This window comes from Helianthus annuus, chromosome 1, assembly GCF_002127325.2.
Source record: "Helianthus annuus cultivar XRQ/B chromosome 1, HanXRQr2.0-SUNRISE, whole genome shotgun sequence".
Classification (NCBI taxonomy): Eukaryota; Viridiplantae; Streptophyta; class Magnoliopsida; order Asterales; family Asteraceae; genus Helianthus; species Helianthus annuus.
The window spans coordinates 81,012,187-81,032,584 of record NC_035433.2 but is presented as its reverse complement, the minus strand read 5'-3'; the positions used below and the strand labels follow the sequence as shown (position 1 = coordinate 81,032,584).

Here is a 20,398-nt window from a genome sequence, read left to right as displayed (position 1 = left end):
GGTGATACTTAATCTCACAATCATAATCGTTCAACAGCTCCACCTATCGGCGCTATCTCATATTAAGCTCTTTCTGATCGAATATATACTGCAGGCTCTTGTGATCAGTAAAGATCGTGCATCGGGTGCCATACAAGTAATGTCGCCAGAACTTTAATGCAAACACCACCGCGCCTAATTCCAAATCATGTGTAGTGTAATTTTTCTCATGAACATTCAACTGGCGCGATGCATAAGCTATAACCTTCTGTCGCTGCATCAGCACGCAGCCTAAACCTTGACGCGAGGCATCGCAATATACCACGAAGTCATCAGTGCCTTCAGGTAGGGATAAGATGGGTGCATCGCAAAGCTTGTTCTTCAACAACTGAAAAGCTTCTTCTTGCTTATATCCCCATTTGTAGTTCTTGTCCTTTTGAGTAAGGGAGGTCAACGGTTGAGCGATTTTCGAAAAATCCTCAATAAATCTGTGGTAATAACCAGCCAAACCTAGGAACTGACGGATCTCGGTTGGCTTCTTCGGAGTCTCCCAATTCTTGATCGCCTTGATCTTTGTGGGATGCACATGAATTCCATCTTTGTTAACCACGTGACGAAGGAACTGAACTTCACGCAACCAGAACTCGCACTTTGAGAACTTCGCGTACAATTTCTCTTCCTTGAGCAGCTCTTAGATAGCTCTTAGATGTTGCTCACGTTCCTCCCTCATCTTTGAATAAATCAAAATATCGTCGATAAACACGATCACAAATTTGTCGAGATACGGCTTGCAGACTCTATTCATCAAATCCATAAACATTGCCGACGTGTTTGTCAAACCAAACGGCATAACCAGGAACTCATAGTGTCCATATCGAGTCCTAAAGGCAGTCTTTGGGATACTCTCTTCCTGAATTCTCAACTGGTGATAACCTGATCGAAGATCGATCTTGGAGTAAAAACTCGAACCTGGTAGTTGATCAAAGAGGTCATCAATCCTTGGCAAAGGATACCGATTCTTAATGGTCAACTTGTTTAGCTCTCGGTAGTCGATGCACGTGCGGAAACTAACGTCCTTCTTCTTGACAAACAAAACTGGAGCTCCCCAAGGCGAGAAGCTTGGTCTGATAAATCCCTTGTCCAAAAGCTCCTGAAGTTGCGTTGACAGCTCTTGCATTTCTGAAGGTGCAAGTCGATAAGCTGCCTTAGCTACAGGCGCGGCGCCTGGAACTAAGTCAATGTGAAACTCGATTTGTCGCGGGGGCGGCAATCCTGGCAAGTCTTCGGGGAAGACTTCAGGATATTCCCTCACAATTGGAATATCTTCCAGCTTTGGCTCAGCGACTTCTTTGTCCACATTGTGTGCTAAGAAAGCAACACATCCTTTCTGCAAACAACTGATGATCCTTAGAGGCATATCGTGCTTTTCTCCGTGCACTACAATTGACTCTCCATTCTCCATCGGAATGCGAATGATCTTCTCATGATAAACGATCTCCTCTCGGTTACTTGACAACCAATCCATTCCAACTACCACGTCAAACCTTCCCCACTCGACTGGCAGAAGATCAAGCGTAAACTCGTGCTCTCCCAGTTCTATCACGCAACCTCTAATGACTTCATTTGCTTCTACTAGCTTTCCATTGGCTAGTTCTATCGAGTACGGAATATCTAGCTTACTAGCTACCAACCCAAGCATATTCTTAAATTCTAGGGATACAAAACTATAATCGGCACCAGTATCAAACAGTACAGATGCAAAGCGTTGATTGATAGGGAACGTACCAGTAACTACGTTCGGATCCTAGCGAGCTTCCCTAGCTCCGATGTTGAAAACCCTTCCTTGAGCTTCGTTGATTTTTGGGCATTCACGCTTGAAGTGCCCAATATCTCCACAGTTAAAGCAACCTGGTCCCCGACCATTTCCATTTCCATTACCACCTTGATTGTTGTTTTCTCCACGGTTTCCACTACCAGCTTGATTCCCAAAATTACCACGATTACCATTACCGCCATTTCCTCCTTGAGGGCGGTTTCCATACCCATTTCCACCACGGTTATTGGTTCCATTACCATAACTTCTTTGACCACCACGACCAGTACCAACCCAGCACGTCTCCTTCGAATGGCCAACCTTTCCACAAGACTTGCATTTTCCAGCTCGGCATCGTCCATTATGATGCAACTGACACGCATCGCATTTGGGCAAGGTGCCTATGTACCCTTTTTCCTTAGTTTTCAGCACCAATTTTGACCTTGGCTGGTGCGTTTGCCTCTTCCTTCTTGTTAGCACTGCTGGTACCCTTCTTAAAATTTGAGAACATTCTTTTGTTCTCACCTGATGAGTCAACATGAGTCTCCTTTTTCTTCTGGTCAGAGATCGAAAACTTGTTCAACCTGATTGCCTCTTCAGTTAGTTCTACACTCAGATCAATAGCCTCAGTGATTGTGGCAGGCTTTAATGTCGTCACCATACTCATGATTTGGGGTGCCAATCCCCAAATAAAACGCTCAATGCGCTTGAATTCCGGATCAACCATATAAGGAACGACGCGAGACAAGTTGTGAAATCTCTGCACATATTTAGCAATCTTTGGTCCATCCATCTTGAGGTTCCAGAATTCAGTTTCTAACTTTTGGATTTCGGCCCTTGAGCAGTACTTCTTTCGCATGAGTTCCTTCATTTCATCCCATGTCATGGCATAAGCAGCCTCTTCTCCCAAGGTTTGAACTTGGAGATTCCACCATGATAACGCTCCGTCTAAGAACGATCCAAAGATGTAGGTGACCTGGTGCTCTGGTGCACACTTGCTCATTCTTAGCACAGAATCAGTCTTCTCCGTCCATCTTACAAAAGCTACAGCACCCCCGGTGCCGTCGAACTTCAGAGGCTTACAGTCTAAGAACTGCTTATAGGTACAGCCTGTACAAGCAACATCATTCACAGATTAGCGAACGCACATGGAATATCTAAATGTAACGTAATGTGTTTTTAGTGACTTAAACATTACCATGAGGTGGGTTGTTTCCAGAGGTACCCCCGCTATGTTCAGTGCACAGGGCCTCGTGCTATGCTATCGCTTGTGAAATCCGTTCTTGTAACTCAGCCTCTGTAGTGGGCAATCGAGTTTCTCTTCGCGGAGGCATCTTCTATAAGAAGATAGTATAGGTCAGGTCTTATGCATATAAGTATGTAGTACGTGTATGTAGTAACATTTTCCAACGCAAGTAAACACATAACATCCCAATCATAACGTAAACAAGTAATTCAACAATGTATGCAATGAGAATGTTGCGATTGAGCTTTCATATATCAATGACCACAAATACAGTTTTACAAGTTCCACAATGTACCATACATCAAAAGGGACTACAGGGTCACATCACCCTTGTCCAAATCGTCTATCGAACTACAATAGTCAAAAGTCAAAAAGTGGTCTTCAAAAAGGTTGTGCAATATGGGCTCAATAGCTACACTCTCACCAAAAGCATGCTACCTGCATAAAACCAAAAACTACTATGCTGCTGGTGGAGGAGGAGGTGGTGGAGGAACGAAAAGCAGACTGCGCACATGCGCTAACTCCTCCTCAAGAGCATGAACGATACGCAGCAGGTAACTTATCTGCTGCTCCATACTAAGAAAACGAACGTCAAAATCTGGGTATGGCAGAAGAGGAGCGGGTGGAGTCGCGAATGGTGACGGACAAGTGCAAGGTGGAGGACGTGGAATCCTCTCTAACTCCATGACTCTAAGGCACAACAACTCCTGGTGGAGCTATAACGACAAAAGCAGATCATCCCTCGTGTAACCAGTGTAATGTGAAGGATGGTATGGATCAGAAACAGGCATCGTGTTGGGCGGAAACCAAATCAGTGGCTCGCCCGATGGTGCAGAAGCAGAAGGAGCAGTATGTGAAAGCTGAGGCACAAAGGGAAAAGCTGCTGACACAGGAGGAATATGACTGGGCTGCTGACTCGATGGACCTTCCCCTGGACGGGGTGGAGGGATATCCTGTAAGAATGTGATCGGCAAGTCTGTGTGGTGTATATCTGACACATGTGGGTGAAACGGGGCAATGTCGACAGGTGCATGAGTGGGTGCAGGTGGGGGAGTAACAGTCCTAACAAAAGGAGGCAAGTCATCATCGTCCTCTATCCACCCATTGCGGGTGAATGCGTAACGGAGATCTATCTGAGCAGCAAAATGAGCATGGTCAACAGGTGCAGAGATCGGGTCAGGTAAGGGTGGTGCAACAACAAGTATGTCAACAGGTACATGGTCATGCTTAGGCAGAGGATCATGTGCAGGTATAGGCTCGGGTGCAAGCATAGGCTCAGGGTCAGCTGGTGCCAGCTCAAGATCAGCGGGTACATCAAAAAGCTGATCGTCAGGAACGAAGTCAATCTCATGCTCAGGATCAAACTCATCATCAAACTCAAAGTCCTGTGGAGGAACAGGTGCGACAGACATAGCTGTGTCAGAATCGGTGGGATAACGCTGCAATCCTAGTGCGTGCAAAGTAGTAGATGACACAGACTCGAATCAATCAGGACCAGAATGATCAAATGAAATCTCAATGATCGGAATCTCAATAAGAGGAACAACAACGACATCGTCGACTGGAACTCCATCACCCTGGGCCTCCTCAGGGGGACCGTCAATAAAAAGATCGATGTCATCGTCAGACATGGCATCAAGAGGCAGATCCTCGAGAGGAAATGCAGCAAGAGGAAGAGGAGCGGGGATCGGAACAAGAAATAGATCCTCGCCAGGAAAACCATCAGCTAGCGGTATATCATCGCCAAAATCTGGCAAAGCAAAAGGCTGAAAGTCATCATCATCGCTACAATCAGTGTTGGATGTATAAACCTCAGGGTCCGGGACGAGCTCATCATCCGAAACTATGGCCATAGGGTCTATAGTATCTGACAGCTCACTCTCAAATGAGGATATGGTGTTTGTAACAAACAATCACAACATATGCACATATATCAACAATCATCAAATAAGCATGTAAGTAGTAACAATATAAGCATGTATTCATCCTAGTCTTCCCAGACTATCCCACCCAGCCTCTCAGACTGAACTACCTAGCCTCTCAGACTAAAACCTCCCCAGTTTCTCAAAACGACTTCCCAGTCTCTCAGACTAAACTTCCCCAGTCTCTTAGACTAAACTTCCCCAGTCTCTTAGACTGAATTTCCCCAGTCTCTTAGACTGAACCATACACATAACCTTGAAATGTGTTTTGTGCCCTTTGTTTGTAAAAATGTTTGTTTCCCTGGATCTGGACGTTTTGTGTATGCAATGTAAACATGTTTGAAAACATTTTCGTGAGAGCCCTAAAGATCGTAGTCTAGACTCGAGAAAGAATCCTAGTTCGCTACGATCAAAGCTCTGATACCAAGCTGTCACACCCTGACTTTTGCGGAAGCGTGATTATTGGTGTGGCTTTCTTAATACCATAGCATTCAATCATAACGACGATATATGATAAAACCATAAGATGTTCATCCATTAATTAAGTTTGAAAATAACACAACATACTTGTCTGAAACGTTGACACCAAATTCAAGTTACAACCACCACATGTTTTAATGAGTTCACGAAGACTTGACAAAAGACCTTAATTAAAACTGAGTTTAGAACCATGTATCTTGTCCAGGATTAAGATACATCCTCTAAACCCTAACGACCTTGGATGGCATCTTTTATTCATGACGCAGCTTGAAAATATGCAACACCTGCCAGATCCACTTAGTTCCATGAAATACATGTAATTTGAAAACATCAACAAAAGTTGAGCGAGTTCATGTGTTTCGTATATGTGTGTATAAACCTTTGTAAACAGTGTATGTAAATCCCAGTATGAAAGCAAACAAGGAAAAGATCACCAATGGATTGCAAGGCCACTGATATGTGTGACGGTGTAGGAAGACTCAAACCTAGCAAATTTGTACCGGGCTTCCGGCTGGAAGACATAGTCACCCTATGGGCCACCCTGGTCCTCATGGGTGTGGGCTCGTTACACCAAAATAGATCTATCACTCATGCCCCTCGGTCCTTATACGAGAATTAATGGTCTCAAGTATCCGCCTACCCATTCACATGATCTATGGTACTTTCCTAGGCTAACCATACCAATTGTATTTGTATGAAATCCTTTTGTAACATGTATTTCACCCCCAAAGTTAATAAACAAAACAGTTTAAAGAAAAGGGGGACATGAACTCACAGCTTTGCGTCTTCGGTACTTGTAACTCAAATCTCCTCAGCAAACACAACTCCCTACAATGTACTAGGGTCTATTAGACGAACGGGCCGTGCCTTGCCTTAGTATTTATGTTTTGAGTTACGTTTCTTTTAACATAATCCCAAGTTATAATTTCTTGTTAAAATAATGATTATTTTAACTTTAAATTATATTTAATTTTGGAATAATTGTTAACCAATATTCTTGTAATAATACTTCTCAAGTATTTATTTTCGTATTTCCTTCCCAATGATGGGGGTATCTCATACATGTATATTCGCATTCTTGTATTTGTTAGGTATACTCATACTTAATTTTTAATTGATTATTCCGGAATAAATATCCAAATTAATGTATTTCAAGAAAATATATATTTTTCTCAAAAATCATATATCTTCTAAAATTCCAAGAAAATATATTTTTACTTCCCAAACATAATATATTTTCTCCTTGTCGAAAATATGATACACTTTGTAATAATAATAAAAATCATATTTTCATTTCTTGTATCCAAAATAATATTTACCAAAAATATATTTATAACGGTATTTTTCCGGAATATTTTGTAAGTTACGTTCTTGCTCGGTTTGCCAATATTAAGTGTGTAACTTATATATTTATCCCTTGTGATTTTTGGTATTATTTTGGATTGTAAATCCTTGGTATTTTGTTAAGTTATATTACTTTAAATCCTAAAATAATATAACTAATACACAAAGTATACAAATATTCACACACAATGTGTCATTAATGTAAATATATATTCTAAATACATATTTATCCATTTTTATTTATAAAAACCAACCTCCAATACTTGTATTTTTGTAACAAAATCTATGGCAAAGGTTATATTGAAAACAATAGTTAAAACACACTTGTAAATATTTGTTTAGAAAATATTTTTCTAAGTGTTTATATTTTTAGAAAATTTTGCCATAGTTTCCCCTAAAAATGGAGGTGTCCATGCTATCAAAACATATCGTTTTCTTTTCAAAATCATCACAAACAACCAACAATCAACCTACACTTACCAAGTGCCACATTAATGCTATTTACATAACAATCATGAACTTGATCTTTCATAAACACTTGTAGTAACTTGGTAGTGTGTTTAGTAGGTTTAGTTACCCTTTAAAGTGTGTTTACTTCTTTAAAAATCTCATTCTTGGAAGATTTAGGTGTTTACAACTTGTAAACATGTTTTACAAAAACATTTCCTTATGACATCTTCTTGTTTCACAAGTGTTTATACACTTGTTTTACCACCAAAAATAGTGTATGTTTAAGTAAGAACCAAGATCTTCTAAAAATCATATTTTGAACTTGGTTCTTTTGGAAAACCACTCATGAATCTTAGATCCATAAGATTATTAACTCACTTTGATTATTATTTTTCAAGAAATCACTTTATTCTTCAAGTTCATGCTTACACATGAGGATGATCATCTTGTTTTATCACATAATCATCCTCTTACTTGCTAGATCATGTGTTTAATCACAATCTAGCAAGCTCCTTATGATGATCAACATCATAATCTCAAGAAAATAACAATCAAATATCATACATACACTAAGCAACATAGTTTCATCAAGATTTAATCATATGTTAAGCTTATGTTCATGCTTCTTGATTAGGTTCTTTAGTGTTCTTCATGATTATCAATGTATAACATCTTTTAACCAACAAAATTAGAAGTAACAAAGGGTTATAAGGGCCTTACTACTAGCTCTATGGCTAGGGATGAACACAAGAAGTTATAGATGACAAATGTTGGGTAATAGCAAATGATGAAGGTCCTTGAAGTTCCAAAGCCACCAAGCTTCTTATCTTAGCTTCTAACTCCTTTGAGTATGTTTGAAAATGGATGAAGATGAAGTGAAGGTGGTGATGGGTGTGGCCTTGATCTCGGCCGAAAGCTCCAAGGGAGGAAGAGAGAAAGTGTTGAGTGAAATATGAGTTGTGAAATGAGGATGGTGATCTAGTGGTTTATAATTATAACTTCCAACAACTCTTAAACTAATGGGTAATGTGCTTCATATGGTGTCACACCCCAACCGCTGGCGGAATCATCGGGGCATGGCATTGAGCGAAACAGATTGTCCAGAAGTTTCCATAACAATTATCATTACTATTCAATTTATATAATACGTCCCATACCGTACCTCAAATAGCAAACAAATTATTACAGATAAGATCCAGGCAAATATTCTGTTCCGAAAACTCAGATTTAAATATAAATATTGTTTATCTATGCCTAGAGACTTAAGCTGCAAGATCTACAGACAACTATGCTCTAGACTTTTATTCTAGCTTCGCCTTCCTAGCAGATAAGCATCTTAAACACCTGTCACATACGTTAAAACAAAATCAATACATAAAATGTAAAGGTGAGCATACAAGTTTGATAATAGCATATAGAGTTCGAAATAGTTTACGCATAACTAGCACGTACACAGAGGAAAATGAAGCATGTTAATTATCGACATGGATCTATCGATACCTTTGACTGCGGGTTGACTGCCCGAGGCAGTTCGCAATACATGATTACCACCATAATCCATGCAAGTAATTGTCCTTAACAACCCCCGTGTGAACGGGTGCTGAGTCCAAACTATAGTACTATCGTCGTTAAGGCAGGTAGACAGCATTCCACGTGTAAACATAACAACAAGCATTCATTTAGTCACGTAATAGATGGGGTAATGATCGGAGTGTCGCGCTCCGGTCAAAGATAAAATTTATAGCCCTAATTACCCTTAACAAATAGCTAGTGGTAGCAAGGGGTCGAACCACGAAGAGTATGTTGTTTGTGAATGGACTTGATTGATTTTAACGGTTTGTCACTATTATGAAGCTTACTAGATTATTTTTATGAATTTTTGGTTGTTTAGGAAATGGGTCGGAATGAACCGACAATTTGGTTTTAATTACTAACTAACGAGAACTTAAACAAATGCACGAAATTGTAATTGATAGTTTTAAACAAGATAATTAAACAAGGTTCACACCCGGTTCGGTAATTGCAATCCTATGATTTCTACACGTTTTAGATTTGATTCAATTGCAAAAGTGACTAACGAATTTAGTGTTACAAGGCTTAGGTGCCAATAGCTATCAACGTTACAAAGAACGGACAAAAATGCACTTCATTACCAAGAACATGTAAACTCTAACCTAGACAAGGCATAATTGCACATAAACATTTCATAAAGTCAAATTTAATCTTCACTCGACAATTTATGAATTCAATACAAATGCAAGACAATTGCCATAAGCTTCAAAATCAAATAGCAATTTGTCACAAAATCAAACCAAGAACAATGTTAAAACCCTAGACTTACAAAAACCTACACCGGAGTGAAACCTCCAAGAATTTAGCCGCTCATGGAAGGACGAACGCTATCACCGGATAAATGGAACTTGAGATTGAACATCTTGGATGTTGGAAATAGTGAATGATGATGATTAGGGTTTTGGTTTGAATGATGGTGATGAATGGATTGAAGGATTGATGGTAGTTAGGGTGATGGAATGAACTAGGGTTTGGTGAATAGAGATGAAGATGAATTGGTTGATGATGATTCTTGATTCGGATGAAGGTTTGTGATAGAGATGGATTGAGAGTGGAAGGGATGATAGGTTATGGCTCCAAGAAGTGATTTCAAACTCTATTCCAAGTGTAACTCCCGAAATAGGTCAAAACAAGCATTAAAACTCATCACCAACCAAGAAAACCCCAAAAATCTCGTTTAGCATCAGGAGAGGGCGTCGCCTACGCCCCTGGTGGCGTAGGCTATGCCTCACAGAAAACCCATTTTTCTGTTTTTGTGTTTCTCGCTTCCGATTGACCCGTTTCGCGTTCCGGTGGTCCATTTTTCGTCCTGATAGTCCTAAAGCTCCCGAATAGCTCCTTAAACTTCATCAAACCTGCAAAACACAATTTTAATTAAAAGTAGGCTATTCGGAATTAAAACCCATGTAAAAACATCAAGTTACACCAATACGAACACCGGTTTTCGACCACGTATCACATCCCCACACTTTTCATTTGCTTGCCCTCAAGCAAATCTGTCTTTCACTTTCACGTGGGTCGCACGAGAAACACACCCCCCCATTCCCGAGACAAAGGTTAAGGTCTAATGTCATGTTCAGTTCAAACTTTTTACAATTTTCGACATATTTAGCAACAAATGATTAATCATGTAAAAGTGGTTATCCAAGATTAACCCGCCCTTGAAACTTAATGCATATCCCTCACAATGTTCACTCCACTCGGTTACCAGTCGGCTAATTTTATGATGTATTAGCACTTTTAGAAGTAATCACTCAAAAACCGAATAGAACATGTACCCGCATAAGCTTGCAACTCAATCATTCTCCACCACTGATCACGAATACTAAGCACAAGTCAAAAGGTTTTTAAAGGGTTGTAACGGGGCTAGGCTAAGGGTATGAAATAAGATATTTTAAAGTGGTTAAGGTGACGAAAATTCGATTCTTTTATTACAAACAGCTATACTAAACAAAACTAACTATAAACATCAATCTAATAGGCAACAATTTTCGCCTTTTATTCAATAACTGCTACACATCTTTTTTTTTTATTTTTTTTCCTTTTTATTTATTTATTTTTTTTTTTTGCTTTTCTCAATGCTTTATCAATCTCTCTTTTTTTTCGCAACATTTTCTGCATTTTTGCTTTATATATATATATATATATATATATATATATATATATAAAAACAACTCACAACTATACAAACATATACTCCTATAATCGAATTTTCATCACACGGGTTTAAAAAAAAAGGCTTATGGTTATGGGCTAAGTGGGTTGTCAAACGAAAGGTTTAGGCTTAAAGTTGGCGACTAGGGGATAGATTTCGGGTAAGGATATATAAATGGTGTAAAAGGAAAAGGTTTACCTAATGCCTTAATCATTCTCGTGCTTGTATTCAGTCTATGGTCTCAAACGTATCAAAAGATGCAAGTTCTACAATACATGACTAATGATCCACTCAAACAAAGAAATATGTGTATATATAATGTATACAAGTGGCTCAAAATCTCACGTATAAGGGTATGGAATATGATATACATGAATTGCAAGTTTCTTAGGCGAATTACTCCCAAATAGCCACCCGCTAAATACCCGTCATGCTATTAACTTGAACTTGACCATGACAAAAGACCAAATGGGTTGTGTCATCCCTCGATAACTTAGTTACTTGTGCTTTTTAGATCGCTTCAAACAAAGACATTTTTGAAAAATTTTTGAAATTTTTTCCCCCATCCCCACACTTGAGGTAAACATTGTCCTCAATGTGTAGTGTTTAAATGAACGGGTCAAAAATCGAAAAACTTTTACTCCCCCATCCCCACACTTGAGGTAAACATTGTCCTCAATGTGTAAGAACTAGAGTTTTTAAAACGCACAATGGATGTGACACGGCTAACTTCCCCAAAATTTCATCCCGGAAATAAAATACAAATTACATTCCACTTATTTGCTAACTAAAAAAAACAAAATCAAAGATAAAAAGAAACGTATGCACCTGGTTTTCTGGCTAGTGCCTCGTGTGCTCTTCATCTTTTCAACAAAGCGGTCGTCTCACGAACATAATGTACCTGCAAATCTCAACCCTTGTGTAGAAGCATGCTTCTCACAACCATTAAAACTTGTTAGTTACCTAGTTCTACCACTTTTATGAAAATATTACCAAGTCATAACTTAATTTACTTTGATTTATGTGGAAAAGATAATTTACAACAACAACAAACCTAACTCACTTTCGTAGGAATCACGGTTGCATTTAGCATATGCAACAAGCCCTTTAAACCTCCCGATAGCTCGGGAGGACGAGTAGGTCTCGTGAGGGTTATATAGGGAACACACCCACAAAGTTCATTTACCTACTAAACGAAAATACTAGACAAAAGATGAAATAACGAGCAAAAATGACAAACTAATAATATACAACAACATAAAACGTACCTCACCATCACCACTGGTATTGCTCATTTAGATCCACAGGTGGGTACGGGTTGTAGGGGTAGCCGGTGAGAGTTTCCATCATTTCCCGGAAATCATCTCAGGGCCCCTCTCCCCTCGACTGGCGGATATCATTCATAAATATTTGGTTTGATTGAAGCAAAACGTCGAGCAGTTGGAACGGCATCCTTCAACAGTAATTCCAAAGTGATCACCATCAATTTGCATCATATGGTCACCTCAAAAATGGCCGGCTGCTTTTTAATCTTTGCTCGACGTGAACCTTCAAACGGCCGTCGGCGACGCCGTGTCTTGCGTCGTCGACGCCGCCACGGCTACAAAGTCCTAACCGACGCCAAGTGCTCCTGCCTACGTGAGTTCCTGATCGACGCCGGCTTTTGAATGACCGTCGTCGACGCTGGTATGTGCGTCGTCGACGCCGGCTCCGTCAACAAGCTCCTCCAAACGTCCAATGTGTCTGCCTACGCTACCTCTGTTCGACGCCACATCAAAACCGCCGTCGACGATGCTGGAGTTGCGTCGCCGACGCTAATCGGAAAAATTCAAGGCCACCTTCGTTGTTCTTTGCGGCCTACGGCACTTCAGTGTGAACCAGCTTCAACCCGTCGTAGATGACGCCGGAATTCACGTCACCGACGCTTATTCCGGCCAAATATAACGTTTACGTTGATGTACGTCGTATGTCTGCTATTTGGTTGAAGAAGATGATGATGTCATGGGTGACATCATGCTGATGTCATAGTAAACATATATATATATTTTTTTCAACGTTATTGTTGTTTTTGTTATTTTTCAATTTCTTGTTTTTTTTTACGTTTTTAAAATCACTTTTGTTTGAAACTTATTCATAAGAAAACCAAGTATATACAATTATCTTATTAACAATTACTTATCAAAATGGATTATTACTATTATTATTATTAAATTATCAAAAACAATTTTTTTTAAATTAATACTAAACTAACACTAAACTAGACTAAATATCGAAACACGTTACGAATTGTGAAAGGAACTATACAACAACAATTAACTTACCACCTCATGGTGGTCGAATGGCGTGCTTGCCGCCCACGAACTCCTCAAAATCATCCATCGGTGTTTCATACTATTTGTTGCCAAACGGTCCAAACTTCCTCACCTCCTCTTGCTTCTTCTTTTCTTGAGGTGACTTCTTTGCCTTCTTCTTCTTGACTGTCTTTTTCTTTGTTTCTCCAAACCTACCAACCATAACACATACCTTTTTGTTTGGATTCATGTCCTTCTTGGGACACGTATCCTCATCGAGTGGGTTAGTAAATTTTGGGAAAACATTTAAATTTAATTCCCGATCCCCAAACTTCATGCTTACCATTCCCGTTGCACAATTTATTATGGCATTAGCAGTTGCCAGGAACGGTCTACCAAGTATGACTATCGGTTGGGTGTCCTCAACACACCCAACATAATCTACTACCAAAAAGTCAACTGGGTAGTAGCAATCATCCACCTTAACAATCACATCCTCCACCATCCCCCTTGGATGTGTGGGAGTCTGATCGGCCAATACCACGGGAGTATCAAACTTTTTCAATGGACCAAAATCGTATTGGTCATACAAACTCCCGGGCAAGATGCTCACACAAGCTCCAAGATCTAGGAGCGCTCTCTCAATTTTGAATGTTCCAATTTGAATTGGAATAAGAGGATCTCCCGGATCTTGAGCTTTTTGAGGAAGGGCACTCGATAAAACGGCACTAACATGAGATATCAAATCAACCAGTTCGGGTAATTTATTGTGCTGTTTTTCGATGCTTAACTCCTTTAAGCATTCCACATGAGCCGGAACCTTTTTAATGTCATCTAGTAACGGTAAATTAATTTTTGCTTGTTTAAAATTTTCCCACCTCTCGTCCTTCGGTGGGTACCGTTCCTCCACTTTCGATGCATTAATCGGGTTAAGTTGATTTAAACAATTTTTACAAAAAGAATTTTTAGTTATATTTTCAGTTTTAGTTTGTGAAATCATTTCTTGTTCATTTTCACTTTCCGGCTCATCACTTACATCTTCCACTACACCATCAACGAATTGTGGTGGTGGAATGCTTTGAACACTACAAATTTCATCATTCACAAGAAGACTTACCGCGCTAATGTGTACATTTCTCACATTCCCCGTGCTTGAGCTTTGATGCTTCGGGTTAACTGTAGTGTCACTTGGAAGTCCTCCTCCGCTTCCACGAATCTGAGCCATCTCTTGTGCAAGTTGCCCCACTTGCTTCTCTAATGCCTTTTGAGATTTATCCTTCACTTCGAACTCTTTCTTCACTTCGGCTTTGAACTCTTGGTATGAATTAGTAAGAGCTTGTTGTGAATTGGTAAGAGCTTGTTGTGAGTTAGTAAGATTACTCACAGCATTCATGATGGCATCAAATTTTGAACTTATCGAGTCATCACCTTGGGAATTTGATGCACCACCCCCATTTCCACTTTGGTTGTAACCCCGTTGATAGTTGCTTTCGCGACTTTGATGTCCTTGGTTACCCCCTTGATTGTAATTTCTTTGGTAACCCCCTTGGTTACCATCTTGACGATTGTTATATGAGGACCCACCTTGATTACCCGATTGAAAATTCAGGTTCATTTGATTCGAAGAATTACCATACCGGAAATTAGGGTGATTTCTCAAGCCCGGATGGTAAGTGTTGGAGTTGATGTCATATTGCTTTCGGTCCCCATAAACTTGGTTGACTTCCTCGGTGTAGTCACTCGACCCCGTTGGACATTGCTCCGCTCTATGTCCAATATCACCACTCTTCACACACCTCAAATTGAACCGCACTAACTTCCTTCTTCTTCATTCGAGCCATTTCCCGCTCTAAGGTAGAAATCCGATCTTTAGAGTCAAGATCGGGAAGTGACCGGGAAATGGGATGTTTCTTAGCTCGATCGGCCGATTCTTTCTCTTTCGACCGTTTACTCATCCGCTCCAAGAACTCCCAATCATCATCTTCATGGTTGCTTAGAAGGGTTCCATTTCTCGTTGATTCAAGTCGGTTCCATGTGTTGTCGTCTAGACCCCGTACAAAGCACTTAACCAACTCCCACTTCTCGATTTGATGATGAGGGCATCTTCGCATCATTTCTCTAAATCTTGTAAAGGCTTCATGCAACGGTTCGCCCGATAATTGGCGAAAAGACCTAATTTCATCACGAGCGTCATCGGTCTTCGCCATTGAGTAGTATTCATCGAGGAAAGCTTGTTGCATTTGTCCCCAAGTTCGAATACTATTTGCGGGAAGTGTGAGAAACCATTGCTTTGCCTTATCCTTCAATGAAAATTGAAATAATCGAAGTTTGACCTCCTCTAATGCAAAGTTGTGTCCCCCGATAGTGTTGCAAACCGAAGAAAATTCCCCCAAATGCGTATACGGCTCATCATTAGACCTCCCATTGAAATGGGGAAGTATATTGATGTAGTGCGGTTTACAATCAAACATTCTCCGTTCACATACTATCGGAGAGTCATTTTCGGTGACTATTGGTCGAAAGCGGTCATTCACTCCCCGTGGAGGTTGTTGACGACGTTGTGGACCGTTAACCTCTTGATCGACCGGCCTTCGGTTGTCCCTTCGATCACCACCCCTATCATCTCTTCTATCGTCTCTTCGATTTCCACCTTGGTTACCCCTTTGATTACCCCTTCCCACGAAACGAGGAATCCGATTAGGGTTGCCATTGTTGTTGTTGTTGTAAAACCCGTCATTTCGGTTCCTTTGGTTGTTATTCCGTGGTTGGCGGTTATTTTCGTAACCGTCATTCCTTCTATTCCCATACCCGTAGTCTTCATCCCCAAAATAATTGGCATTTTGATAACCAACTTCTTCATCTTCGTATCCTCGTGCATTGTAGTCATTACCCCGATTGATGTATCCCAAATCTTCATCATCGTCCACCCGATTGTCATAATAACCCCCATCATCCGAGTTTTCTGTATGAATGCTTACATGTTCCGGCGATTGATAACCAGGAACACTATAAGGTTCATCATCGGGGATTGCATTTCTCAAATCATCGATGTTGAAAAATGGGTCTTCATTCGCGGGATTGTCGCGATCTCGATTACCTCTACGGTCGAAATTGACATTCCGATCATCAAGGTTGATAGGTAACGACGCTTGTCGATGAAGGGTTTGTTGTTGGGGTGTTCGTTGGGTGTTATTGGGATTTTGGTTTCGGAAAGGTGGAGTGGGTGGTCTAGCATTGACGTTACCACCCGGTTACTCTTGAGGTATAGGTTGGACGTTTTGGGCGGGGAAAAAGGTTCCTCGGGATTGAAATTGATTTGGATTGAGGTTTTGGTTGGAGTTGAAGTTTTGATTGGAGTTGTGGTTCGCCATTGAGTCGGTTTCAATGGTCGGTGTAAGTGGTAGTGTTTGGTTGGTTTGATTAGAAGCAAGAGTTGCTTCTAACCGGCTTGCTAGGTTTCTTCTTGCGACTCTTTCGATTTCCGGTTCGTAGACTAACGGTGAAGTCCTCCCGGAGTTCCGCGTATGCATGCACTACCTGTAACCTGCACAAGTAACACACTCGCGTAACAAGGAAAAAGACAAAGTGCAAAAAGAAAGCTAAACAATTTAAACAGTTAATCACACAAATTCAAACAATATCCAAACACAAAGCGCACACACTCCCCGGCAACGGCGCCAAAATTTGATCGGAGTGTCGCGCTCCGGTCAAAGATAAAATTTATAGCCCTAATTACCCTTAACAAATAGCTAGTGGTAGCAAGGGGTCGAACCACGAAGAGTATGTGGTTTGTGAATGGACTTGATTAATTTTAACGGTTTGTCACTATTATGAAGCTTACTAGATTATTTTTATGAATTTTTGGTTGTTTAGGAAATGGGTCGGAATGAACCGACAATTTGGTTTTTAATTACTAACTAACGAGAACTTAAACAAATGCACGAAATTGTAATTGATAGTTTTAAACAAGATAATTAAACAAGGTTCACACCCGGTTCGGTAATTGCAATCCTAGGATTTCTACACGTTTTAGATTTGATTCAATTGCAAAAGTGACTAACGAATTTAGTGTTACAAGGCTTAGGTGCCAATAGCTATCAACGTTACAAAGAACGGACAAAAATGCACTTCATTACCAAGAACATGTAAACTCTAACCTAGACAAGGCATAATTGCACATAAACATTTCATAAAGTCAAATTTAATCTTCACTCGACAATTTATGAATTCAATACAAATGCAAGACAATTGTCATAAGCTTCAAAATCAAATAGCAATTTGTCACAAAATCAAACCAAGAACAATGTTAAAACCCTAGACTTACAAAAACCTACACCGGGGTGAAACCTCCAAGAATTTAGCCGCTCATGGAAGGACGAACGCTATCACCGGATAAATGGAACTTGAAATTGAACATCTTGGATGTTGGAAATAGTGAATGATGATGATTAGGGTTTTGGTTTGAATGATGGTGATGAATGGATTGAAGGATTGATGGTAGTTAGGGTGATGGAATGAACTAGGGTTTGGTGAATAGAGATGAAGATGAATTGGTTGATGATGATTCTTGATTCGGATGAAGGTTTGTGATAGAGATGGATTGAGAGTGGAAGGGATGATAGGTTATGGCTCCAAGAAGTGATTTCAAACTCTATTCCAAGTGTAACTCCCGAAATGGGTCAAAACAAGCATTAAAACTCATCACCAACCAAGAAAACCCCAAAAATCTCGTTTAGCATCAGGAGAGGGCGTCGCCTACGCCCCTGGTGGCGTAGGCTATGCCTCACAGAAAACCCATTTTTCTGTTTTTGTGTTTCTCGCTTCCGATTGACCCGTTTCGCGTTCCGGTGGTCCATTTTTCGTCCCGATAGTCCGTAAAGCTCCCGAATAGCTCCTTAAACTTCATCAAACCTGCAAAACACAATTTTAATTAAAAGTAGGCTATTCGGAATTAAAACCCATGTAAAAACATCAAGTTACACCAATACGAACACCGGTTTTCGACCACGTATCAGGTAACGGTTAGCGTTTAAAGTAATTGAGTAGTGTATTCGATTGTGATTTAGAATAAGTAATGTATGTAATACCCAGAAGTGCTCATACAAAAAGGGTTCGAGTATACTCACAGTGATTGATGGATTGAAGGGAGCGCTTGAGAGTAGGGTTAGCCTGAATAGTTTGATAGTATAACGATAAGAAACGCATAAAACGGAAAGTAAGTGTTGGAGGGTCGGACAGCTGGTCGATCGGACGGTAGTCCGATCGGACGTCTGACCGTTCGGGTAACAGTCTGTCGGACAGCTGTCCGGTCGGTCGATAGGCCGATCGGATGGCTGTTCGAGTGGATTGTTTCTTCCTTAGAGAAGGATGTGTTTGTGTATGATGGTTTGACTTTTGAAGTTTTCGTTGTAGCGTTTGAAAACAATGAAGCATCTTTACCTTTCAGGTCGGTCGATCGAACGGTTGTTCGATCGGCCAGCAGCCCGATCGGTTAGGTACTTCTAGCAAGACAAGTTCTCAACAGGGTGTCACCTGATCGGACGGCTGTTCGATCGGGTGGCACTCCTTGTGCATTGAACATGTTGAAAATAGACTAAGTGTTGAAGTATAGTATCTCATGATCCGAAGAGTAATCCGATCGGACGGTAGTCCGATAGAATAGCAGTTCGTTCAACACTCTACTTCAAAAGAATAAATTAATTAAGTGTGGAACCATGTGCTAGTTGATCGGCTGGCTAGCCGATCAACAGTCCAATCGGTCAGCATCCTGACCTGGTCAGCCTGTTCATCTAACACTTGGCTGTTCTGATTGTTTTGTCGTTATATCGAGGTGTTTTGACAACGAGTCGAACCATAGAACCCTCGTTCTTACTTGATACTTCTGATCAGACAGGAACCACCCAAATCCGGTCGGTGAACCGTGCAGAACAGAGTTTAACGTTTAACCTGAAATCGGTTAACCTCGTGGATAGAATCCGGATCCTGAGTCACGCAGCCACCGGAGTGATTTGTATGTCGGCACAAGCTCCATTTCTATCGGTTTTTGAAGGCATTGAGTGTAAAAGAGTTGAAAGAAAGTTGGAAAATCTGTCTTTCAATCCTTTTCACCGTGTATATGTTTAGATCGATGAAAGATCTTGTTTGTTTATGTGGAAATTGGCTAGATCCAAGTGATTCTTGGTGGATTGAAGCCAAAACATGAAGTTCTTCAAGAACACCATGATGACATCATCCTAGAACACTTGAATCTTGATGATTTCACGGTCAAAAGTTAAGATTTGAAAGATAGAAAGGTGTAGGAGTGCATGTAGATCAAGAAAGTACAAGATTTAGGATGAAATCTTACCGGAATCGAGAGAAATCTGAGAAAAAGAGGGGAGCACGAGCTAGTCGGACAGAGGTTTCCAAAAGTAGAAAGTTTGAGAGTGACAAGGGGTATTTATATGATGCCAAATGAGGAAAGTGCTGGCCGATCGGCCAGGCAGCTCGATCGGACAGCCTATCCGATTGGACTGGCTGTTCGATCGACTGGTAGCCTGATCGTTCAGCTTCACGATTCGAGTGTTCGGTGCGACAATTTTTTATATTTCAATCTTGATCGAGGACGATGCGGGTACGATAGAGTTTTCTATTCAAATTACTTTTAGTCCCAACCACTATATCTAAAATACAATCATCTATATCTTGCACTGTCTCTTCTCCACCAATTATCATAGTTCGATTTCGATTGAGTTTGATTGAGTTTCGAGTTTCGATTCGATTGATCACCACACATAACATAAAGTAAACACACACAAGTAACACATAAGGCACACCCACACGTATAATAACAATCAAAATTCGCGTAATTCGAGTCTCGAGTTCGATGATGATTAGTAGTTTGATTACTGATTAATTGACTTTATCGCATTGTTACTTCCTATTATTCACAGTCGTAAAGCGGTTCGCATCGATAAATAAACTTTGATTAATTGAATTGTAACTAGTTACTCCACATAATACAACTAACGTAAACATAAATTAGGCTAACTACAGTCAAAGAAGTCAAGCAGGGATTGAGCAAGGAGAGACAGATCGCAATTAGCGATCTTTTCTTCCTTTGACTTCAATCTTGACATAGACTTTGACTTTCGGAAACACGGGGTG

At 40.4% G+C, this 20,398-nt stretch overlaps 2 protein-coding genes across 2 annotated transcripts; both read right to left on the bottom strand.

The window, feature by feature from the left end:
- Positions 1–3,754: 3,754 nt before the first annotated feature.
- LOC110917779 (E3 ubiquitin-protein ligase Hakai-like) lies at positions 3,755–4,450 on the bottom strand. The gene has a single exon (XM_022162254.1). It carries the CDS (start codon positions 4,448–4,450, stop codon positions 3,755–3,757), a length of 696 nt encoding a protein of 231 aa, XP_022017946.1.
- Positions 4,451–13,352: 8,902 nt separating this feature from the next.
- On the bottom strand, positions 13,353–14,645 carry LOC110917867. Its single transcript, XM_022162343.1, has one exon. It carries the CDS (start codon positions 14,643–14,645, stop codon positions 13,353–13,355), a length of 1,293 nt encoding a protein of 430 aa, XP_022018035.1.
- Between the last annotated feature and the right edge of the window lie 5,753 nt (positions 14,646–20,398).